Source organism: Hyaena hyaena, unplaced genomic scaffold (assembly GCF_003009895.1).
Source record: "Hyaena hyaena isolate Hyena2069 unplaced genomic scaffold, ASM300989v1 scaffold_38, whole genome shotgun sequence".
In the NCBI taxonomy this organism is placed as follows: Eukaryota; Metazoa; Chordata; class Mammalia; order Carnivora; family Hyaenidae; genus Hyaena; species Hyaena hyaena.
Genome location: NW_024080670.1, coordinates 2,557,114 through 2,582,673, shown reverse-complemented (window position 1 = coordinate 2,582,673; position 25,560 = coordinate 2,557,114). Strand labels below are relative to the sequence as shown.

Sequence of the window (25,560 nt, the reverse complement as noted above, 5' to 3'; positions counted from 1 at the left end):
GTCAGAGAGAGAGGGAGTCACAGACTGAAACAGGCTCCAGGCTCTGAGCTTGCAGTCAGCACAGAGCCCGACGCGGGGCTCGAACCCACGAACGGCGAGATCATGACCTAAGTGAAAGTCGGACGCTTAACCGACTAAGCCACCCAGGCGCCCCTCTGCTGTATTTTTGAGTCCTCTTTTCAAAAATAAGTAAGATCACTCACTAATAAGAGTTGGGGAAGGGGCGCCTGGGCGGCTCAGCAGGTTGAGCGTCCAGCTCTTGATTTCGGCTCAGGTCACGATCTCTGGGTTCTGGAGTTCGAGCCCCGCATCGGGCTCTCCTCTGTCAGCGTGGAGCCTGCTCAGGATCCTCTGTAACCCCCGCTCCCGCCCTGCTCTGCCCCTCCCCTGCTCTCTCTCGCTCTTTCAAAAATAAATAAACAAGTAAAAACTAAATAAATAAAAGGATTCCCAGCTTCCTCAAATGTCATTTTAATATAATTGCCAAATGCCTCAAGAGAGGCATGGTGTTTGTATTTCTTTCCAGCAGAACATCTGACTCAGAGATGTGCGCCTTAAGTCTCCTGAAAATAAAAGGAACGGTACATATTGTTAGATCTTATTTAACGTGTATCCGTGACGCCTATAATTTACCCCATAAATGACTATAATTTCTGATAAAAAAAGGAACGGAATTCAAACTGCAGATATGACGGGCTGTACAAAAGACATGTAATTAACGGGAAGTAAACAAAATAAAAGGACCCAATCGTCACACAGCCAAGATACGCAAGGATCCTCAACCAGTGACACCAAGTCGAACTGAGGACAAAGGTGAGTCTAAGACTGCCTCTCACTACTTCTTAATTATTTCTTCTACCCTGGGGGTATTTACCAAGGGGCACTCTTTCAGGGACTAGAGATAGATACGATAGCCGAGAAAATTCTTGCCCTCGTGAAGCCTACGTTCTAGTGTGAGATGAAAGAAAACAAATGCATAAAATGTAAGATGCTGGCAACCACTATGGAAAAATAGTAAAGCAGGGAAGGTAGGGGCATCGAGGAGGGGAAGGAGGGGCGGGACTCTGTAAGTGTAAATGGGGTGGACAAGACAGACCTCAATGGGAAGACGATACTCCTGAGAAAGAAGCCAGCAGGTGAGCTCTGCAGATATCTGGGGGCAAAGCTTTCCGAGGAAATAAAAGGCCAGTGCAAAGGCCCTGAGGCAGGATCCCACAGGGCACGCATGAGGAGCAGAAAGGGAGCAGCGTGGCTGGAGGAGAATTCAAAAAAGTAGCAGGAGGGGTACCTGGGGGGGGGGGCTTAGTCAGTGAAGCATCCGACTCTTGGTTTCAGCTCAGGTCATGAATTCAAGCCCCACATCGGGGTGCAGATCCTGCTTGGGATTCTCTCTCTCTCTCTCTCTCTCTCTGCCCCTCCCCCACTCGGTCTTTCTTTCTCTCCCTTTCTCTCAAAACAAATAAACTTTGTTAAAAAAAAAAAAAAGTAACAGGAAGCCAGGTCATGTGGGCTCATATCTCACGATCCACTCCAGAAACGGCATTTATAAGGTAAAGGCAGAGGGTTCTTGTTTGGGCTGTTGGCTAAATGTCTACACTATGTGGGTGCGTGAAGGTCAGTCCAGAGACACAAAGCACTGAACAAAGAAACAAACAGGAAGAGGGTCTAAACTCTGCAAGGTTGGGGGAAGTTCAAGCACGCAGGGAAGCAGCCCGACCTCACGTTCAGACTGATTGCACTGACTTTAGGATCCTATTAGGCAACTGCGTTTCTTTCTGAACCTTCGTATTTTGATTCACTGCTTCCTTCCCATCACGGAAAATGATCTTTAATGAACGGTCCAGAAGAGGCTGTCATTGCCTAGCAAGATTTCTCCGTGTGGGCACGACGGACATTAGGGGTCGGGTCATTCTTCGTTGCGGAGGGTGCTCTGTGCTTCACAGGATGTTGAACAGCGTGTCTGGCCTCCACCCACCAGGGGCCAGTGGCAACACCCCCTACCCCCCCACCTCCCAGCGAATCCCCCAGACAACTAGAACTATCTCCAGATACTGGCAAATGTGGCTGGGGAGAAAACCAGTGCCTGGTTGAGATCCACCGCTCTAATGCAGATAAAAATCCCATCTTGGGGGGCACCTGGGTGGCTCAGTCGGATGAGCATCCGACTTCGGCTCAGGTCATGATTTCACAGTTTGTGGGTTCGAGCCCTGCGTCGGGCTCTGTGCTGACAGCCAGCTCAGAGCCTGGAGCCTGTTTCAGATTCTTTATCTCCCTCTCTCTCTGACCCTCCCCTGCTTGCTCATGCGCTCTCTCTCTCTCAGAAATGAGTAAAATATAAATTAAAAAAAAAATTCCATCTCGGTTGATGAACACATTTTTTTTTAATGAATGGGTTGATCTTAAGGCATATATCTGTTCCTAACTTCTAAACACACCCAGAGCCACCTATTTATAGCTTAGAAAGAAGTAAACGCCTAAGACGTTCCAAATACCTTCCTGCTGCAGGCCCTTTGCACTGGCTGCGCTCCCTCTATCGTTTGTCCCAGGCAACTCCTCACACGTCGAGCCTTGTCAGAGCGTTAACTGTTAACTAAGGGCCCCTGGGAAGTGTCTCCCTGATCCTGAGCCCGAGCATGTGACATATTCCTATCTTCTGCCCCCAGAGCACCTGCACTCGTACTTTGTGGCCACTCTCACGACTGCAATGAAATAATTATTTTGGGCATTAATACTTAACGTCTCTTCCATTTCGGCAGGAACGATATCTTCCCTGTTGGCACAAGCGATACCAGACCACTGAAAGAATTGTCGTGGACTCAAATGTGAATGAAAGTGTGTTTTTACAGGCCAGCTTTAGTGCCTTATTACTAACATAGTATGATGCGCTTCCTAAGGGATCAAAGACCAGCGACACAGACCACGGCTTAAAAATAAATCTTGTAGGGGAGCCTGGGTGGCTTGGTCGGTTAAGCATCCGACTCTTGGTTTCGGCTCCAGTCATGATCCTGTGGTTTTGTGGGTTCGAGCCCTGCGTCAGGCTCCATGCTTGTGGCGCAGAGCCTGCTTGGGATTCTCCGTCTCCCTGTCTCTTTGCCCCTCCCCCACTTGCCCTGTCTCGGTCTCTCTCAAAATAAATAAATAGACTTCAAATAAAGAAATAAAATAAATCCTTTAGGATGAAACCTTCGCGATGCATATACTTTCTGTGACGGTACGTTTTTCTCCTTCACTAATAATAAAAGCCATGAGGGGTGCATGGAGGGCTCAGTCGGTTGAGCATCTGACTTCGGCTCAGGTCATGAGCTCATGGTTCGTGGGTTCGAGCCCCACGTCGGGGTCTGTGTTGGCAGCCAGCTCAGAGCCTGGAGCCTGCTCCAGATTCTGTATCTCCCTCTCTCTCTGACCCTCTCCTGCTCACGCTGTCTCTCTCTCTCTCTCAAAAACAAATAAAACATTAAAAATTTTTTAAATAATAAAAGCTATGAAAAGATGATCACGAGGGCAGGAAGGGGAAAAAACGGCCCCGTTTGCTAGTTAAGTGATAAGCTAAAAAGCAGTACATCGAGCTGAGGTCATTTTTCTAACTCTTTCGAACACTTAGAAGCGTTTATTTTAATACTGTTTATTCCAGGGGCACCTGGGTGGCTCAGTCGGTTAAGCGTCTGACTTTGGCTCAGGTCATGATCTCACGGTTCATGAGTTTGAGCCCCGCGTTAGGCTCTCGGCTCTCAGCACAGAGCCCGGTTTGGATCCTCTGTCCATTTCTCTCTCTGCCCCTCCCCTGCTTGCATGCATGCTCGCTCTCTCTTTCTCAAAAATAAAAATAAACATTAAAAAACTTACTATTTATTCCACACAGCATATTCTATTGCTTATTCTTTTTATGTCTGATATCCTCAAATATATTTAAATTCCTCAAAAGGATTAGGACCCTGGGGATCCTCAGATAAGGTTCACTGTCTGAGGGACCCTTGTAAAGATCTAGAAACACCTTCTAAGAACAGGGTCCATACTTTCATAGGATTTTGAAAAATATTCATTTACTTTTTTGAGAGACAGAGTCTAAGTAGGGGAAGGGCAGAGAGAGAGGGAGACACAGAATCTGAAACAGGCTCCAGGCTCTGAGCTGTCAGCACAGAGCCCGATGCAGGGCTCGAACCCACAAACCGCAAGATCATGCCCTGAACCGAAGTCCGACGCTTAACCGACGGAGCCCCCCGGGAGCCCCTTACGCGATTCTTAAAGGTGTCAGTTCAAGACCCACCACCTTATGTAACTGTATTTAATTAGAAAGCTTTTAGGGATATTCCCGTGATCCCCAGTCCATCTCTTGGGAAAAAAACCCACAAATATTTGTTACCGATTTCCTCTCCTGCTTCAGTTCCTGGACGTAGCGGGCTAACTCCACAGTGATGTGTGAGGTCATGTTCTCGGAGATAACTTCGTGCTGCCCAGCGTAATCGTTCATTTCGTTCAGGGTGGAAAGGAAGGCTTTACACGCCGTATACCTGCGGGACAGAACGCACATGGCTCCTTCGCAAACAAGGCCACGTCGGTTCTCACGCTCCGCGCCGACAAAGTATTAATTAAAGTCGGGTTAACGTGCGCCGGCCTCCCATAGGATCCTGACAATTCATTACACAGAAGAGTGTTCTTCTCGAAATGGTTCAGAATTAATTACAACTGAGGCACTGCATCGGGGGACACGGAATCACTGGGCAAAAGGCGGTATTTGGCTCTGTTAGTACTTGGTGCAAATATAACGCCAAACACTTAGACCTGCTGTATGCACTAATGCAGTGGATATTTAGGTCCAAATTGGAGACGTAATGCTTTGGGGTCCCCCCCTGGCAGGGTGCCCTAGCTACTGCCTGAAATGAACCTATTTCTGGATGGAAGAGACTCCTGATATTACAAAACGAAATCAAGAATGTGAAACACATAATCCGCACTTCCTGTATTTGCGCAGATTATATGCTAAGCTTTTCCCAATCACCTTAATTGAAACAATGTGGACTAGGTGTCGTGCCTCAGGAAAAGGAACTTTAGTTGAGTAGGGTTTTTATTGTTCCGCCCACTTTGAAAAGTAACACAAATAGAGCGGGGGAGGCAGCTGATTTTGTTGATTTCACTTTTTCTTTCCGTCACCATCATCACCACTGGCATAAAGATGTCACCACGTAATTATCGAGGTTAAACAGACCTGTATTCTTCTTCCTCCTTCGAGTTCTTTTTAGGTTGGTATTTCTTTGCAAGGTTCCTAAAACAAAAATGCAAGACTTGTGACCTTCTATAGAAAGATGACGGAGAAAAAAAAAAAGAAATCAGTAATGAAAGATGAAGTCAGTGCTTTTCTTTACAAGTTAAAAAAAAATCACAACATGTCCACAGCTGAAATCTCCTGCCTTTAAAATTTTTTTTAAATATTTATTCTTTAAAAAAATTTTTTTAATGTTTTTTTTATAAAATTTATTTCTGAGAGAGAGAGAGAGAGAGAGAGAGAGAGATAGCATGAACAGGGGAGGGTCTGAGAGAGAGGGAGATACAGAATCTGAAACAGGCTCCAGGCTCTGAGCTGTCAGCACAGAGCCCGACACGGGGCTCAAACCCATGAGCTGTGAGATCATGACTTGAGCTGAAGTCGGACGTTTAACCGACAGCCACCCTGGCGCCGCAATATTTATTCATTTTTGAGAGAGAGAGAGAGAGCGAGTGAGCGAGCAAGAGCAAGGGAGGGGCAGAGAGAGAGGAAGACACAGAATCCAAAGCAGGATCCAGGCTCTGAGCTGTCAGCACAGAGCCCAATGGGAGGTTCAAACCCCAAAACCGTGAGATCATGACCTGAGCTGAAGCCAGAAGCTTAAGTGACTGAGCCACCCAGGTGCCCCATTTCCTTCCTTTTTTAAAAGTAATCTCTAGGGGCGCCTGGGTGGCTTAGTCGGTTAAGCGTCCGACTTTCGCTTAGGTCATGATCTCGCGGTTCGTGGGTTCGGGCCCCGCGTCGGGCTCTGTGCTGACTGCCAGCTCAGAGCCTGGAGCCTCTTTCAGTCTGTGACTCCCTCTCTCTCTGACCCTCCCCTGCTCACGCTGTCTCTCTCTCCTAGAAATAAATAAAAAAACATAAAAAAAATTAAAAAAAAAATAAAAGTAATCTCTACACCCAATGTGGGGCTCGAACTCATGAACTCAAAATCAAGAGTCACATGTACCACCGACTGAGCCAGCCAGGCGCCTCTATTGCCTTCCATCTTTCAACATGTGTGATGATACTCCTGCCTCGAAGGATTCCCATAGCTTTGAACCTTTTACCTCAAAGGTAGGGCAAATGAGAACAGAGAGAGGCAGGGGCACCTGGGGGGCTGCTCAGTCAGTTAAGCATCCGACTTCGGCTCAGGTCATGATCTCACAGTTTGTGAGTTCGAACTCTGCTTCGGGCTCTGTGCTGATGGCTCAGAGCCTGGATCCTGCTTCGGATTCTGTGTCTCCCTCTCTCCCTCTCTCTCTGCCCCTCCCCTGCTCACACTCTGTCTCTCTCTCTCTCAAAAATAAACAAACATTTAAAAAATGTTAAAAAAAGAAAAAAAAAAAAGAACAGAGGGGGCGCGCTAGCTGATGTCAACCTGACTGTTAAAACCTGGCCTGAATCGGAGAGGACAGACCCTGTATATACGTGTAGTCACTTTCATCTGTAGCACTGAGCCAAGGTGCGGGGTGGGGGTGGGGGGTCCCTACCAGGCCACTGTTCCTTCGTGATCATCTGCAACTGAACATTATTACCCTCAGGCCATGGAAAGCCTGTGGATTGTGTCCAAATGTTCAAATTAAAAATCCAAGTGCCAAGCGCATGCTGTCAAGGCTGTGTGGCTGCCCCTCCAAAGAGCTAATGAAAAGGGGAGGAAAAGGGAAGAAAATCTTCTTGAAGGAAGTGGAGGCAATATTCGGGGGTGTTCATGCTAAGACATTTCACTAGAAGAGCTTTCAAGCTGCACAGCAGCTCTGCACCAGAACAAACTCCGATGAGCTTGACACCCACCCATCTCTCTTCCTGATCTCATCTCCGGTCACCAACCCAGATCATCTCTACGGCCGACACGCTTAAATTTACACAAAATCCAGGAGGCAAATGTGAAAGAAGAGAACCCGCTCATGGGCATCTCACTGGCTGGTTTAGGCTGACGAATGGGCCTCGCTGGGGGCCCTCGCCCGACAGCACGTATTCCTGTTCATCCGTATTCCTCTTTTCATCTCACACTGTATTTCTTTTCTGTGCCCCCTGAATCTACGGGTTCGCCCAGAAGAAAATGTGCCATCGTAAGCTTACAATTTCGATCAGGGTACATTTCACATACAAAGTGGATGTGACCTCATCTCTAACAGGTGCTACAGGATGGGGTGAGGCCATGGACTTCAGTAAAAAGGACCTCGCTCTGGGATGGCGTGAGCCCAGGCAACCGAATGAGCAAGTCTGCGTGTCCAGCTCTTCATCTGTAAGTCCAAGGAGGATGGATGAAATGACCTCTGTTGCCCCTTCAAGTTTGGAAATTCGAGGGGGATATGTAACATCCGCTAGAATATTGATTGTTGAAATTTAAAATGAAGATATGGGGGTGGGGTGGGCGCCTGGCTGGTTCAGTCATTAGAACATGTGACTCTGGATCTCCGGGTCATGAGTTCAAGACTCATGCTGGGCATGGAGACTGCTTAAAACTAAGGTCTTTGAAGATAAAAAATAAAATAGGGGCACCTGGGTGTTTCAGTGGTTGAGAGTCCGAGGTCAGCTCAGACTATGATCTCGCAGTTCATGAGTTTGAGCCCTGCATCAGGCTTGCTGCTTTCATTTGGAGCCTAATTGGGATTCTCTTTTTCTCTCTGTCCCCCACTCCCTGATTCAGCTCTCTCTCTCTCTCTCAAAAGTAAATTTAAAAAACATTAAAAAAAATAAAATTAAATAAAAAATTAAAATGTGGTTTAAAGAAAAAACGAATGCAAAAGAGGGAAACCTTGTCTGCTAAAAGCACAGCACAGATCGTTGAGCTGGTTTGAGCACAATCATTCCTTAAAAGAGAGATTTAGTAAAAAACAGTGTGTTCTCCTTAACAGGCAGCAGGGATGAAAGGGGGACACATACAGAGCAGGTGACTACACAGCCAACAGCTTATTTTCAGCAAACCTGGGAGACTGGAGTAGTAAAAACCTATTGGCTGCATGTGAAATTTTTTTTTAATGTTTATTTATTTTTGAGAGACAGAGAGAGACAGAGCATGAGCAGGGGAGGAGTAGAGAGAGAGGGAGACACAGAATCTGAAGCAGGCTCCAAGCTCTGAGCTGTCAGCACAGAGCCGGCGCAGGGCTCGAACTCACGAACCACGAGATCACGACCTGAGCCAAAGTTGGCTACTCAACAGACTGAGCCACCCAGGTGCCCCCACGTGAAATATTTTTAATGCAGGGTTTTAAATATCAGCCATGTCTTCTGTTCACAATAAATTATAAGTGGAAAATACCACTTCTAAATTCACATCTTACATAAAAATTCTTTCAAAACTGTTATTTTAAAGGTTTATTGAAATCCACATTTTCTTTTTAGTTTCCAGTCCTAAGCCATCATAAAAATAATTTAAATTTCCTATCTGGTTGAAGGAAACATAGCTTGACTATATCCAGGTAAAAGCGGCATTCTTTATAGTTCCTTTTTACCAGCCTCCTAAACAGGACTAAAGACCATGAGTGACAAACTGCTGTGGGTGACAGCATGTAAAAGCCATCAAGTTGAGAGGAGCCTGGGTGGCTCAGTCAGTTAGGCGTTTGACTTCGGCTCAGGTCATGATCTCACAGCTCGTGAGTTCGAGCCCCGTGTCGGGCTCTGTGCTGACAGCTTGGAGCCTGGAGCCTGCTTCGGATTCTATCTCCATCCCTCTGCCTCTCCCCTGCTTGAGCACACACACACAATCTCTCTCTCTCTCTCTCTAATATAAAATAAAACATTAAAAAGTTTTAAAAAGTTTAAAAACTCCCATCAAATCGTAATGAATGAGTATCACTTTGACCACCTTAGCATATATAGACAGCATTCAAAATGCTTCTTAAAAGCACAATGAATAATTCACTCTATGAATGCCAGCAGACAACTAAAAGCTTAAGAGGTCTGGAAGGGAAATCAGGATATTTCTCTCGGGGACCACTATGAAAAAAGATCAACTTTCCTTTGCATTCTCTGGAGATGGGCTTTCTTGCCCTATTTCGTATGAGGTTATTTTAACAAACAAGCAAGAAAATGAACCGCAAGGAGCATCTATAAATTTATAGGGGTCTTTCTGAGAAATGTTTAAGTGTTTTGTATATTAACCTTGCTCTTCAGACGGGCTAATGAAAAGGCAAGGGAAAGACTATAATCCTCTCGTAAGGATACGGGATGTAAACCTGGTTGATCCGAAGAACCACGGAGAGGCTTTTTAAAAAGGAGATACTTGGGCTCCATTCCAGGCCCTCTGAAATGGAAGGTCCAGGGTTGGGTCTAGGAATGTTTTTGTTTTTCCTAGCTTTCATTTTTTAAAAAAGCTCACCGCAAGATTTCCAGATAAAGACAGCAGAACAAAATTCGATCAGGGAATTGTGCTTTCCTAACCAGAGATGAAAGTTAAAAGCCAGGATGATTTTCAGCAGCAAAAAGCAAGCTGATGAAGGAAGGAATGTAACCTCAGTCCACACACCTTGAAAAGCGGTGGCTTTGGTGAGGGATGGAAGATTCTGGAAGAGCGGAGAATGGAAGCTGATCCCAACCTCACTGCCACTGCCGGGTGGGGCTGGGGGTAAGCCCACCAAACCCTGAAGATCAATTCTTTTTTTTTTTTTTAAGTTTATTCATTTATTATTTCTGAGAGGGAGGGAATGTGCATGTAGACAAGAGGAGAAGGGGCTGGGCGGGGGTGCGGGGGGTTGGTGGTGAGAGACAGAATCTGAAGCACAGAGCCCATTGTAGGGCTTGAACTCACAAACTGTGAGATCACGACCTGAGCTGAAGTCGGAAGGCACCCACGTGCCTCAACCCTGAAGATAAATTTTGACAGAAGTGAACTGAGGGATAAGTGAGCAGAGAACAGTGACAGAAAAGCTCCGAGAAGACACACAGGCCAACCACCCAGGTTCCAGAATCTGGGCAGGAGCAGGGACCCACCCCCGGATCGTCACTCCCCGGGGCTCCACGCGCGGTGCCTTGCGGGGGACGAGGGGATTCAGCCCTAACCCAGGCATTCCAAAGGAACTGCTACATCTTTGACCTAATGGGATAAATTCTCAAACGGAACATCTAACAAAGTTCCGGAACACACTCAGAGTCTCAAAGATAAAATGTACAAAACCAGGCCCTTTGCCCCACCCTTACTCCATAACGGCACCCAGGGGGAAAGGCAGATGGTGGTTCTAGAAGCAGAGCCAGGAACGCTCCTCTACCCGCTATCTGAGCCGACAGCAGCACTGGCATTCCGTACGTGGGTAAGAAAATCGTGCTTAAGGAGTGCACGTGCTTTATCTCATTAAGTCTCCTTAACAACCTTGGAAGGTGAGAATTACCATTATTCACATTTTACAGATGAAAAAAATGAAGCACGGAGAGTATTTGCCCCAAATTGTATTACTAGTTTTTTAAAAAATATTTATTTGAAAGAGAGCATGTGCAAGCAGTCTGCGGCAGAGAGAGAGGGAGAGAAAAAGAATCAGAATCAGGCTCCACTCACTGTCAGCACGAGGCTATGGGGCTCGATCCCACAAACCGCGAGACCCGGACCTGAGGCAAAATCACGAGTCCACTGCGTCATAGACTGAGCCACCCGGGTGCCCCCCAAATTGTATTACTGTCGAATGGACGAACCAAGTGTGGATCCCAGGTATTGAGGCTCCAGTGTCTGTTCTTTTTTTAAAAGTTTATTTATTTATTTATTTTGGGGGGGGGGTTAGTGTGTGAGTGGGGGAGGGGCAGAGAAAGAGGGAGAGAGAGAATCCCAAGCAGGCTCCACGCTGTCAGCTCGGAGCCCAACACGAAATCATGAACTAAGCTGAAATCCAGAGTTGGATGCTTAACCGACTGAGCCACCCGGAAGCTCCTAGTGTCTGGTCTCTTAACCACTTCACTGAACTGTCCATATTAAACACAAGCAAGGTGAGGGGTGCCTGGGGGGCTCAGTTGGTTGAGTGTCCAACTTCGGCTCAGGTCATGATCTCACAGTTCATAGGTTCGAGCTCCGTGCCGGGCTCTGTGCTGACAGCTCAGAACCTGGAGACTGCTTCGGATTCTGTGTCTCCCTCTCTCTCTGACCCTCCCCTGCTCACACTGCCTCTCTCTCTCTCTCTCAAAAATAAATAAAACATTAAAAAATTTAAAAAATAAAAATAAACACATAAGCAAGGTGAAAAGATATGTAATACAGAAGAGAAGGAAGGAAGGAAAGATACTTGGGAAAAAGGCAGGAGAGGAGGGAGGGAGGGAATGACAGAAAAACCCAATCTGGAAGAAAAGAAGTAAAAGCAGCAAACGCAAATTCCTCCAGAATATTTTACACTAGAGACAAACTTAATAAAAACCCTAAGCCAATAAAGCAAAGAATTCCCAGACCACAGGCTAAAATAGACTGCAAAGCCAAAGAAATGAACTAAGAACTAAAGCACACCACTACAGAACTAATAAATAAAGTGGGCCGGATATAGAATTTAACACAGAGAAGTTTTGAGATAATCATAAGGAAAGCAACTAACAAAAGCAGGAAAAAAACATCTAAAGAAGAAGATGCTTTTACATAAGGAAAACTTCTCTCTCTGAAGTATACATAACCTAAGAAGTAGCGCAGAAAAAAAATGCAGATGTAATTAAAGAAAGTTCCCTCTACAATAAATAAAAAATGGAATCTGCATATGAAAGGGGCTCTAAGGAAACGGGCAAAGAATGATCAAAAACAAGGCTTAGCTTGGCAATGTTATCAAACTGCTAAGTGGAACAAAAAATTCTTCACATATATAGTCAAAAAAGCAAGCCACCTACAAAGAAAAACATTCTGGCTGGCCCCAGACTTTTCCAACAAAAGACAGTGCGGTAACAGAGTTTGGAGAGAAAGAAAGCATTACCAGAGCACAGCCAGGTCAAATTATTATCGTCTGAGCCCGGCAGCAGGCTCTGTCGGTGCACAGAGCCTGCTTGGGATTCTTTCTCTCTCCCTCTCTTTGCCCCTCCCCTGCTTGTGTTCTCTCTCTCTCTCAAAATAAATACATAAACTTAAAAAAAAAAAAAAAAAGAAAATATAAATGGCTCCGATGCATAAAAACAGGCTCAACCTCACTGATAAGAAGAGAAACACAAACTAAAGCTCTGACTCACCAGTTTTTCCTTTTTGCCTTGGCAAAGATCAAATAGACTGGTACCAAGAAGCATTGAGGGTCAAGGAAAGTAGCACTGCCAACCACTCGGGCATGAATGATAAGGGCGACAGCCTCTGAGACTCAACTTGGCAAACTCTACGAAACCCAGAGTGCTACTTTTAGGAGCTTAGTCTCGAGGTAGGCTTGGCCAAGTGGATTACTCAAGGTTATGCATTGCAACTCTGTTCAGGGTTGCGAACAATTGGATACATGTCCACCAGCCCAGTGCCTATCGTAAAACTACACACATCAAAACGAGTTTTCGGACCAATCTCCAGGACGTAGAAAGGCGAGGGCACGCTGAACTGCCGGGGAAACGAGGAGGCAAACGCACGCTTGTTGGCTTGTGTTGGCATAAAATCTGTCTCCCGAAGAATAAACAAGAGACAGGTAACATGTATTGTCCCTAGGGACAGAGGGAAGAGCATGGACACCTCACTGTACACCGTTTTGTGCCTCTGGAATTTTTCATCACGTGAGCTCATTAACCGGTCATAGCAAATAATTTTTATTAAAAAAGCAGTTTAGGGCAAGCAGTAGCTGGTTTTCTTATATAGGTCAGATAAGAGGCTTTAAAATGTTATTAGGAACTTGACCTTACGCTGCCTCGAATAAACAGGAACTATAGCAAGGGTCAGTAAACTTTTTTTTGACTTTACTTTTTTTTTTTTTTTGAGAGAGACAGAGAAAGGGAGGGAGAGAGACCCTGAGTGGGGGCGGGGCAGAGAGAGAGAATCTCAAGGAGGCGCTGTCAGCATAGAGCCTGATGTGAGGCTCGAACTCATGAACCGGGAGAACATGACCTGAGCTGAAGTCACAAGTTGGATGCTTACCAGACTGAGCCACCCAGGTGGCCCTACACTTTTTCTATAAAGGGCCAGAGAGTAGATATTTTATTTTATTTATTTTTAATGTTTTATTTATTTTTGAGAGAGAGAGAGAGAGAGACAGCGTGAGCAGGGGAGGGTCAGAGAGAGAGGGAGACACAGAATCTGAAACGGGCTCCAGGCTCTGAGCTGTCAGCACAGAGCCTGACGTGGGGCTCGAACCCACGAACTGGGAGATCATGACATGAGCTGAAGTTGGACGCTTTAACTGACTGAGCCACCCAGGCGCCCTGAGAGTAGATCTTTTAGACTTGTAAGTAGGTCTTCATGATCACATGGTCCCCGTCGCAACCAGTCAATGGCCACTGTTTTGCAAAAGCAGCCATGGGCAGCACACAAATGGGTTGATGCGGCCGTGTTCCTATAAAACTTTATTTATAAAACCGGGCAGTGGATGGAGGGGGACATAGGGTGTAGTGTGCCAACACCTAACCTACAGAAATCAAGACCTTACCTATCGCCATTTGCTTGTAAAACAAGTGAGCATTTCTTTCCTCTAATGCCGAAAAAATAAAAATGATTCAATGCCGGAAGTCTCCCCCTCAAAGGCTGTGTTGCTTTTTCAACGTCAGACTGATATTTCAGGCAGGCATTTGCCGAGTGTACTTCAGTCCCACTGGCCTTTCTGTTCCTTGAACGTGTACCCACCCCAGGACCTTTGCACTCGCCGATGCCTTGGCCCAGAAGAGCTACCCACCCCCCCACACCTCGGCTTGAGTTGTCAAGCAAGAGGTTCCCCTGGGCCAGTCTAGCTACGTCTCGCCCACCTGTCATCACACTCAACTGCATCGCCTGCTTCAGCTTTCTGGGGTGATAAATGCTATCTTTAGATGATTTCATTTCTTGCTGATTTGCACGTGGTCTGTTTCCCACAGTGAGGGGGTGAGTTCCACAGTGTCTCGTTCATGAGGGCTCCCCGGACATGGTAGCTGCTCTGTTTGTTGGTGAGCCCTCATCAGCTCTCGGGCAAACACACGGTTCTCCCTGCAGCAGTGCCGACCAAACATCTGGGCCCTGAGCCCTGTTGATTCACCCCTACAACTGTTTATGGAGTCCCTGTTACGCATCAGGCACTGTTGTGTGCTCTCGGGACACTTCAGCAAACACAGCTCAAAAACTGTGCCCTTGGGGGGGGGGTCTCCATTCCAGCAGAGAGGAATGGAAGACAATGGATAGAATCCCTAAGAAAATGTGAAGAATGTTAGAAAGTCATCGGTGCCGTGGAAAACGTGTAGAGTAGGGGCACCCGGGGGTCGGGGGGGGGAGGCTCAGTAGGTTAAGCGTCTTGACTCTCGGTTTCGGCTCAGGTCTTGATCTCACGGCTCACGGGATGGAGCCCCGCCTCAGGCTCCATGCTGACAGTGCAGAGCCTGCTCAGGTTCTCTCTCCCTCTGTCTCTGCCCCTCCCCTACTCTCTCTCTCAAAATTAGCCAGTATTAAAAAGAAAGAAAGAAAAAGTGTGAAGTGCAACAAGGGGACATGGAAGGCCTCCCTGAGCACGCGACATCTGAGCAAAGACGTGAAGGGGGGAGGGGGTGGCCACGCGGATGGAGGGGAAGAATAAATAGGCGACACCGGTACGGAAGGTGAGCCCTGGGGTGCGGGCGTGCCTGGTATGTTCAAGAAACAGCAGGGAGGCTGGTATATGGTTAGGACAGAGAGGAGGGAGAAGGAGGAAAGAGAAGATGTCGGAGAGGCCGGGCTTTATGATCAGGGCTCCGTAACACACCTACCGTAAGGACTCCGGATTTACGGAGTGAAATAGGGAGTTGTCGGAATTTTGAGCAGCGTGCCATGATCGAGCTGCCGTGTGGACAACAGACAGGGGACACGGGGTAAGAAGGGAATAGGAGAAACTGGCTGGAAGCCCCATAATCACCCCGGTGAGAGGCGATGGGGACTGGACCACCATGGCCGCCGTGGAGGTCAGGAGAAGGGGTCGGATCCTGGGTGAGTTTGCGAAGTACAGTCCTGATGGCTTAGATCAGGGATGGGGATGGGGTCGTGTGAGAGAAAGAGGGGGGACCAGAGATGACTGCGGGGCTCTTGATCTAATGAGGAAGGGAGGCGGCTGCCCTCAAGGGAGTGGGTTAGAGCCGGGCCGAGCAGGCAGATTCAGTTTCCGACCCGTTACGTTTCCAACACCCCACTGGGGAACTGTGTAGTCCGTGTCTGGAGTCCAGGACAGAGGTGTGGCTTGGAGAGGCCTGTCTGTGACCCCCCCTGCCATACAGATCATACTCAAAGCCAGACGAGGTGACCAAGCCTGAGGGAAGGTGACAGGGACCGGGCACGGGGGCTCATCTGATGAAGAGAAGGAGGCGAAGGAGAACCCAGTAAGGGGGATGAGAAGGAGCTCCCAGTGAGGCGGAAAGAAGGAAGCCTGAACACGAACTCGAGAGGCCAAGCAAGGAGGAGGGAGCGTCCACCCCGTCAAAGCCACTGATGGGTCAAGGACTCTGTGGACTGAGGACAAGCGGTTGGGCTGAGCAGTGTGGAAGTCACTGGAGGCTTCGACGAGCAGTTCCCGCTGAGCGGTGCGGGGCGAGTTTAAATCTGACCTTGATTTCGGCTCACGTCCCGATCCCACGGTTCATAAGATCGAGCCCCAAGTCGGGCTCTGTGCGTGGAGCCTGCTTGGGATGCTCTCTCCCTCTGTCCCTCCCCTGTTCGCTCGTTCGCTCGCTCTCAAAATAAACAAATAAACATTAAAAAAAAAGAATGAAGTAGTGACAGGAGAGGGATTGGAGACAGCAAGTAAGAACACTTTCGAGAAGTTTGTCTACAAAGGGGGGCGGGGGCAAGAAATAGTAGCAGGTGGTGGGGAACGTGAGTTCAAGGGAAGTTTGGCTTTGGACGCTGGGAGGCGTAACGGTGTGTCTGTGTGTCGACGGGGACAAGAATCCAGTAAAGAATGAAGAACGAAGGACGAGTGAGAGAGAACCATGGGGGCCGAGCTCCGGGGTCAAGGGAGGGGTGAGGCCTGGCACGCAAGACGGGGACCTGGGTTTAGACAGGAATATCTCGAGGGGGGGGGCACAGAGACGTGGGGACAGACACCGAGAGACCGATGATGTTTTCTTCTGTTTGCTTCAATGTTCTCGGTGACGTAGGAAGCCCCCAGTGGGGACAGGAAAGGAGGGGCTGGGTTTGCAGAAAGGAGAGAGGCTGAAATCACTTCGGTGAGTGGGGGCCGGGGGACACATGGACCAAGGACAGATGCTTATGTATCGGCATTGAGGACCCGGCTGAGGTCTCGGTATCAAGAAGACCAGCCCGAAGGTCTAGTAATCGTCTTCAAGGCCTTTGTTCAATTACTCCTGATCTGGTAGCTCAACTTCTTTCACAAGTTCAGACTGAGTTACCTCTCAGGGGTATAATGAGACCAGTCTCAGGGGGGCGCCTGGCGGGCTCAATCAGTGGAACACGTGACCCTTGATCTTGGGGGTGTGAGTGTGAATTCCATGTTAGGTGTAGAGCCAACCAAAAAAATGTATTGGGGCGCCAGGTGGCTCCGTCAGTTGAGCGCCTGACTTTGGCTCAGGTCAGGATCTCGGGGTTCATGAGTTTGAGCCCCGCGTCAGGCTCGCTGCTATCGGCTCAGAGCCCGCTTCGGATTCCCTGCCTCCCTCTTTCTGCCCCTCCCCTGCGCTCGAGCACTCTCTCTCTCTAAAATAAGGAAACATTTATATCTATTTAACATATATATTTATAAATATATGGTTAAATCTCGGGAAAAATGCTTCTCAAGAGGTTATCATCAGAGCCCTAACACTGATCCTCAAAATTCCAAGTTGTGAAATGTGAGTGACAAGAGAGTAAAATGGTCAGTGGAGGCCATTACATTTTACCCTAAATCCACACTGGGATTTCCATTCTTTCCCAATAGCTTCCCAGTTGCTCGCATCTTCCTTCCCTCACCTCTGGCGATGAGAAAGGGCAAGAAGCTGGGTGCAGTCCAGAGGGGGTGCTAAGAAAGTTCTTTCCTCGGGGCGCCTGGGTGGCTCAGTCAGTTAGGCGTCTGGCTTCAGCTCAGGTCATGATCTCACAAGGTTTGTGGGTTCGAGCCCCGTGTCGGGCTCTATGCTGACAGCTAGCTCAGAGCCTGGAGCCTGTTGCAGATTCTGTGTCTCCCTCTCTCTCTGACCCTCCCTTGCTCACTTTGTCTCTCTCACACTCTCAGAAATAAATAAAACATTAAAAAAAAAAGTTATTTCTTCTCGTGGCACAGAGCCGGGTGGACACGTGCTAAGCGCTGACTTAATGGCATCGAATAACTGAACTCCCAAATAAAATGAGAGTGTGAACAAGGCTCCAGGAAAGACGAGCATAAGAGAACGGGAAAAGAAGGACCACCAGACAGATAAATCCGTAAAGGGAGACTGTATTTTGGGTTAAAGCTGTCAGGTAACCCGTTTTCACACAAACGACATTTTATGACTTACGGTGCAATATTTGAATTAACAGCACGAAGCTGTCCTTCCTGTCCCTATGTTCAGTTCTTAAAGCCTTGAGGTCCCAATGAGGCTGATTCACACACAAGGTGCCAGAAAGTGATCCGGATTCAGCAAGTCAGAGTGATTGTTTCACTGAGCAATATGTCTTATGTTTTATTTACTCCACGGAAACAAAACTCGTCATCCATAAAAATATTCCATATGTGCTTATTACGTGTCAACAACAACACCAGCCCTGGATGCATCCACCCTCTCTGAGTGACACATGACCTACCTCTCCTGCAGATGCTCTTTGCCTTAAATTTTTTAAATGTTTATTTATTTTTGAGAGAGAGAGACAGAGCGTGAGCAGGGGAAGGGCAGAGAGAGAGGGAGGGAGAGACACAATCAGAAGCAGGCTCCAGGCTCTGAGCCGTCAGCACAGAGCCAGAGCCCGACGTGGGGCTGGAACTCAGGACGGGTGAGAATGTGACCTGAGCCGAAGTCGGACGCTGAACCGACTGAGCCACCCCAGCGCCCTGTGGTCCAAGCACTTTTAAAATGCTGCTCCACAGGCCTCTTACACGCTGCTGGATGGAGCAACGGATCCGGAGAAGCATTTTGGAAAACTGTGAATGTAAAGCAAAACATAGAGAGTGTCCGTGACCCCGAAATCCCACTCCCCAGGTGGAGACAGACTTTATATCCCCAAACGGGAGACGCGCAACGGCCCAGTGGCAGAGGAATGGATAAAGTGCGGTGCACTCACATACCCAAGTACAAACCACCAATGAAAAGAAACACCCTACGCAGCCCCGTGAATGAATCTTACAAACATCAGGTAGACCGAAAGAAGCCAAATACAGTGCCCAGTAAATGGATACATTCACAGGAGGTTTAAAAACAGGCAAGACTGTCCATATCGTTCGAAGTCAGGAGCGTGGACAAGTGTGGGAGGAGGGTCGTGCACCAAAAGGGGCTGGATTTGCCTGTTTTTCCACCCAGATGCCAGTTACAGGGGGTGGTTCACTCTCTGAATTCCTGGGAGGGCACACTTACGACTTGTGCACTGCTCTGTGTGTATGTTATATTTCAATTAGCAGGTTTCTGAAAAGGGGCACCTGGGTGGCTCGGTTGGTTAAGCATCAACTCTTGATTTCAGCTCAGGTCACGATCTTGCAGTTCATGGGTTCGAGCCTTCACTGGGCTCTGGGCCGACAGTGTGGAGCCTGCTTGGGCTTCTCTCTCTTTCCCTCTCTCACCCATGCGCGCGTACACATGTGTGCGCTCTCTTTCTCTCAAAATAAATAGATAGAGGGGCTCAAGAGTTGGTTGAGTGTCCGACTTCGGCTCAGGTCATGATCTCACGGTTCATGGGTTCGAGCCACGCGTCGGGCTCTGTGCTGACAGCTCAGAGCCTGGAGCCTCCTTCATATTCTGTGTCTCCCTCTCTCGCTGCCCCTCCCCTACTCACTCCCTGTCAGTCTCTCTCTCAAAAAATAAAAAAATAAACATTAAAAATTAAAAAAAAATAAAGAAGTTTTCTGAAAAAATAAGGAGCCCTAATATTCAGAAAATGTCATCTTAGAAAAGAGAGCCTGAAGGCAGTAACTTCGTTTTTAGTTTTACTGTTCTATGAAAATGATGTTTCCATCTTAAAAGCAATGGTTTCCACTGACATAGTACCTTTTTTAAGAGGGTAAAAGAAATATCTAAAGGATTATACATCTGCCATATAAATGAGAATATAACTTGTACATCCACGTCACAGTCAACAAATAAACAACCTTTGTTGGTTATCAACTTACCTGAGCTGTTTGGCATAGCTGAGCTCGATCTCTGTCCTTTCCTTTACAAATTTGATGTATTTCTCAAGAATGTCAATTCCCCACTGTGTGTGTTTTTCTAAGTTGTCAAACTGATCCTGTTTTTAAGAAAACACAAAACACAAAGAGAGAGCTTGTAATCCTTCTCTGTGATTAATAGGAATTTCAGCGCACAATGCTCTCAATAAGAGTCGCTATGCAGCAAGCAGCTCTAGTATTTTCCATGATGGTCCTGGGTGCTTCTCTTGCTGAGCAGTTTTAAATCAACATTACCAAATTTGGTTAGAAAACTGCCTGGGGGACTGAACTCTGACCTGCGCGTTCCCGTTACCAGCACGGTTTGGGGATACAGTCAATGTCCCAGTGCAAAGGGGAAGGAAGGTCTTTTCCAGATTCCACGAGCTGAGGGGTGAAACACCCGCATCGACCGGGTGGGCGGCTAGCCCCTTCCTCGTTATCTCTCAATGATTCCAAACAGCTCACTGAAATTCGGGGCAAGCAAATGGAAACGAGAAGAGTTCCAAAATACTGCTTTCTTCAAACAGATAAATAAAACGACTCATGCAGACTTTATTCAAACTTTCATCGAGCCCACACTATGTGCCAGGAAAGGAGCTGGCGGAACGGAGGGACAGAAATACAGCAGCCTCCTTGCCCACCTCCCTCCACTTCGCTGGGCGCCCTGAGGTTCCCAGCCTGGGACAGTGAGGGCTGGTGGGTATCCCAGCAACCCCCACTGCAAAGGGGTGGACACATCCAGGAATCAGGGGGCCTTGTCCAAGCGTGGGTGGGGGCAGGGCTCCAGGGAAGGTGGGGGGTAAGAAATGGAGAAAGTCCGGGGGGGCCGCCTGGGAGGCTCAGTCAGTTAAGCAGCTAACTCTTGATTTCTCAGGTCATGATCTCACGGATTGTGGGTTCGAACCCCAAGTCGGGCTCTGGACTGACAGTGCGGAGCCTGCTCGGGCCTCTCTCTCCCTCCCTTTCTTTGCCCGTCCACTGCCTGTGTTCTCTCTCTCTCTGTCTGTCTCTTTCTCAAGATAAATAAACATTTAAAAGAAAATTGTTTTTATTTTTATTATTATTATTATTTTTTTAATTTTTTAAATGTTTTATGTATTTCTAGGAGAGAGAGAGAGAGACCGCGTGAGCAGGGGAGGATCAGAGAGAGAGGGAGACACAGACTCTGAAACAGGCTCCAGGCTCTGAGCTGGTAGTCAGCACAGAGCCCGACGCGGGGCTCGAACCCACGAACCGTGAGATCATGACCTAAGTGAAAGTCAGACGCTTAACCGACTGAGCCACCCAGGCGCCCCAAAAAAATTGTTTTTAAAAAGAAAGAAACTGGAGGGGCGCCTGGGTGGCTCAGTCTGTTAAGTGTCTTACTTCTGCTCAGGTCATGATCTCTTGGTTCTTGGGTTCGAGCCCCGCTTTGGGCTCTGTGCTGACAGCTAGCTCACAGCCTGGAGCCTGCTTCAGATTCTGTATCTCCCTCTCTCTCTGACCCTCCCCTGCTCACGCTGTCTCTCTCTCTCAGAAATAAACATTAAAAATAATAATAATAATAATAATAATAAAAAGAAAGAAACTGGAGAAAGTCTCAGCCCATCGGCTCAGGCGAAGGAGTGTAGCCTTTCGAGTGGGCACAAGTGAGCTACTGAACATGCAAGAGGAGAGGCATGCCCACAGGCGTGTTTAGACTCATCAGGAGACTGTTGAGTCATCCAGGTGAGAGAAAAACAAAGAGGGAAGGACATACAGACCCATGACAACTAGACTCAACTAGGTTTGGTGGCTGGTTGCGTGAGGAGTCCGGAGAGGGATACGGAGGGGAGGCAAGATTCCGGGGGATTCATTGACTCTACCTCCTGGGACTAGAGAATGGAGGGACAGCACTTTGGGGTGAAGTGACACACTGGGTGAGGGAGGGACAGGTCCAGAAGGGAGCTGGAAACACGGATCCATTTGGAGCTCAAGGAGGGAGGCCCACGAGCTGGCGGATCTGAAGCAACGGCCAAGGGTCCAAGAAAAATCAGACTAATGTGCAGAATTAGTAAAGAGGGGCTGGCCCAGGGCGGGGGGTCCAGAAAGGGAAGGGAGTGGCGGTGCAACACTGCAGGGAAGAGAGAACTGCCGTGAGAGACAGAGACAGAGACAGACAGACAGACAGACAGACAGGCAGGCAGAGAGATGTCAAGTCAGCTGTCTCCTGAGAGGTAGCCGGAGTAGAGAATGTGGGTTCTAGCCCCAGCTGGGGACTTCGCTGACGCGGGCCCCCAAACATGGCCGAGAGTGCCTTTTTTGGCCTGAAGATGAAGAAACAGTCCCTGGATAATTTCACAATTCAGTCTTGAGGACTGTGCAAAATGGAAAAGTGTCGAATCAGATAGGAAAATATGAAGGCACAATCTGGGGCACCTGGGTGGCTCAGTCGGTTAAGCGTCCGACTTCGGCTCAGGTCATGATCTGCCTGCTCGTGAGTTCAAGCCCCGCACCGGGCTCTGTGCTGACAGCTCAGAGCCTGGAGCCTGCTTCGGATTCTGTGTCTCCCTCTCTCTGTCCCTCCCCTGCTCATGCTGTCTCTCTCTCTCTCTCAAAAATAAATAAAACATTAAAAAAAATTAAAAAGGAATGTGAATATTACAAAAATGATTAAATTGTATACTTTAAGTGGGTGACTTGTATGGTATGTTAATTACACCTCCATAAAGCTGTTAAATATACAATGTTTAAGTTAACAAAAGAAAAAAATTTAAATAACTTCAAAAAGATGTAAAATAAACAAAGCCACGGTTTAATCCTAGCACGTGCATGTGCAATCCTACAGGACACACTCAGTACCATCCTCCAGCTTGATTTTATTTTTTTAATGTCTATTTTTGAGAGACAGAGCATGAGCGGGGGAAGGGCAGAGAGAGAGGGACACACAGAATCTGAAGCAGGCTCCAGGCCTGAGCTGTCAGCACAGAGCCCGACGCGGGGCTCGAGCTCACGAACCGCGAGATCATGACCCGAGCCGAAGTCAGACACTCAACAGACCGAGCCCCCCTGGCTTGATTTTAAAACCTACCATCTCCCACTTTAAACGTGTCCTCACGCTTTCATTCTGTTTTCCGTTCAAAGCTGTGCAAACCGTAAAAGGAGCCCACTCCGTCCCTCCAAGTCCTCCTTGGGTGGAAGCAGGCGGCCAACAGAGTCAAAAGCACTTCTTCTCCAATGTCCGAAAAATCTCTTCTTGAATAAAACTCGTTTCCTCAACCTTGATCTGCACCCGCTCCCTCGCCTCCCCGTCCCCCCCGCCTTGTCTCCCCGCCCAGATCCACAGAACAGTTTGAGAAATTAAGGTTTTATTTTACAGGAGTGTTTTTCTCATGGAAAATCACTGTCAGACGTTTGTCTGTAAATCTAATAATTGTTCACCTGATCATAAAAAACAAGGGACAGATATTCAAGGCTTTCGTTGATTCTTGGGTCCCCAATAATACATTCCATGGACAGCTAGGCTCCGCTAAGGGAACACAAGTCAGGAGGGTTATTATTTGTGTCATCTGGAAGCATGAAGGTTGTCAAGCAAATTAAGAGCGTAAACAAGGCTGTAGGTCGCTTTAAACTACTTGAGGGAACAAATATACAAACAATTCAAGTAAAGATTATAAATCCTCCCTCGCTATTGAGATAGACCAAGGCTTGTGAAAGCTCTCGGCTAATTGGTAATAAAAACTCCTTTCCAGGGCCACCCGGGTGGCTCAGTTGGTTTAAGCGTCCGACTTAGGCTCAGGTCATGGTCTCATGGTTCGTGGGTTCGAGCCCCGCATCGGGCTCTGTGCTGACAGCTCATAGTGCATTTCGGATCCTCTGTCTTCCTCCCCTTCTGCCCCTCCCCCGCTTGCACACTCTCTCTGTCTCTCTCTAAATAAATAAATAAACTTAAAAAAACCCACAACTCCTTTCCACACACCCCTCCATTTGAGAGTCCTCTCTCTGTTTCATCTCCCATCCCCAGAGCCTATTTGCAGGAGTTCAAGGGGTTTCCTTGAACACTTGCTAACACCATCTGCTCTTAGGCTGTCCTGCTGAAAATCTCACTATATATTTTCCCCTATTAGTACGCAATTCTTTCCTAGCCCTAACGTATGCAAGCCTGAGCAACAGCGTTTGATACCAAAACTTTTGCTTTCAATCTACATTTGAATTGAGTCTACCTTAAAAATGACTCAAACCAACAATATGTTTTCAATAAAGTTGTCTGTATTCTAGAACCTTCTGCAAGCTGTAATAAAGGTCAAAATAAGGTCGAAATAAGTTAGAAGATCTTAACTACTAAAAACCTCGCGTGGCAATAAATAGGCTAGTTCTTGTCTTGTCGATATAATATTGTTCTTTCGATGCTGCATTGAAACATCTCTGGAGTGCCTGGCTGGCTCAGCTGGTAGAGCGTGTGACTCTTGATCTCGGGGTCCTGAGTTCGAGCCCCACATTGGGTACAGAGCTTACTTAAATAAATACATACATAAATAAATAAAACGTCACAAATAAAATTTTTTAAAAACAATAAAACATCCCTAGTGATGCCACACTCTACCATTTCTATCACACGGATTGCCACGGCATGAACTTTTTTTGACAGCAGTGAAAAGATTGCCATGGCATGAACTTTTTTTGACAGCAGCGAAAAGAAAATTCAAAACAGATGAAAAACTAATCAACCCACTTACATTCTTGACCAAAATGTGGAAACTTTAATGGAAAAAATTCCAGATCTTAAAAAGACTCCTTTGTGAGCAAATATCATACACGGCCCTTTAAAAAAACCCCAGCTTTTGCTACTTTGAAGATGGTGGCATTATCAAAAATGCATCGTTTCCCGTTTGATGTGGCATGACAGCAGTTCGGAGCCCTCTGCCCTCTTAGAAATCATGAAGGACATCCAAAAGCTTTCATTTACAGGGGTTAGGGCTATCAATGTTTACCAGAAATTAAAAGTCGAGAGCGTTTAAAAACTATGTCATAATCCATTAAGAAGACAAGACTAAAGCCATTACATGTTGAAGCAAATAGCATTGTTTTCTTTTCAAGAATTCTCCTTTCCAAAACCAAACAAAAAAGTGGGAAGACTGGCATTTGTTTACATTTTTGCCAATCTCTTTAATGTCTAGCTTAGTAGATTGCAGCTGGATTTTCAGATGCATCTGCAGTCAATCTGTTGGGATACCTTCACTTTGGTTGAAGTATACGAAAAAGTAAGACTTTGCCCAGATCCGTAGTAAGAAAATGGAGGAGCAGTTCAACAGCCTTTTTAGATAATTCTGGATACTCTGGGAGGCCACACCCAAACTCAACAAACAGTAGTTTCTTAAAGGCTAGTTTCAGTGTGAAAGTCATACCAATGAATTTTTCACATCGGGTTACAATAAAATGCGTGAGTGGATCTTCCACTCTGAGAGGCTCTTTTACCTGCCCACGACTGTATAACATTACGCACTGGTCATTTAGAAAAGACACATACACTTTTAAACATTGTATTTTTAAGTAACCTCCACACCCAAAGTGGGGTTCGAACTCACAGCCCCGAGATCAAGAGCCACTACCTTATGACACATACTCCAAATTTTTCTTTGAAAGCTTCGTATTTCAGAAGATGAAAGACGTCAGAGAATATATAACCTAATGGAAACTTATGTTTAATTTACAAGCGCCTACTATATATATCCTCAAGAATTAACTCCAGAATTGCCAAGAGAAGAGCAAATGGATGTTTCCAAGTAGCTAGGGACCAAATGATGGCCTCCCTTCTTGACCTCTTACTGCTCCTTGAATTCGAACCACACAAATTTTTTTGTACCACGAGAGGCTGAGTAAGCTGCAGAAACAAACGCGGAGGGCACAAGTGTATTTTTCAGACGCACTGTCTGTATTTTCCGATTATTTTCACATCTGGTTCTATGCACAGTGAAGACCAAACCAGAAGTACGAACTGCGGCATTTATTTGGGTTAATCTATCTTTGTCA

General features: G+C 47.0%; 1 protein-coding gene across 6 annotated transcripts in view; it reads right to left on the bottom strand.

Annotated features, from left to right (window-relative positions):
- The window catches only part of FNBP1 (formin binding protein 1), a 142,836-nt gene that overhangs the window by 73,735 nt on the left and 43,541 nt on the right, over positions 1 to 25,560 (bottom strand). For all 6 annotated transcript variants that reach the window (XM_039229660.1, XM_039229655.1, XM_039229656.1 and 3 more), the window contains exons 2-4: positions 19,537 to 19,652; positions 5,204 to 5,260; positions 4,361 to 4,508 (exon numbers count right to left, since the gene is read on the bottom strand). In XM_039229660.1, the coding sequence (XP_039085591.1) occupies positions 4,361 to 4,508; positions 5,204 to 5,260; positions 19,537 to 19,652 (321 nt within the window). The remainder of the gene's footprint in view (positions 1 to 4,360; positions 4,509 to 5,203; positions 5,261 to 19,536; positions 19,653 to 25,560) is intronic.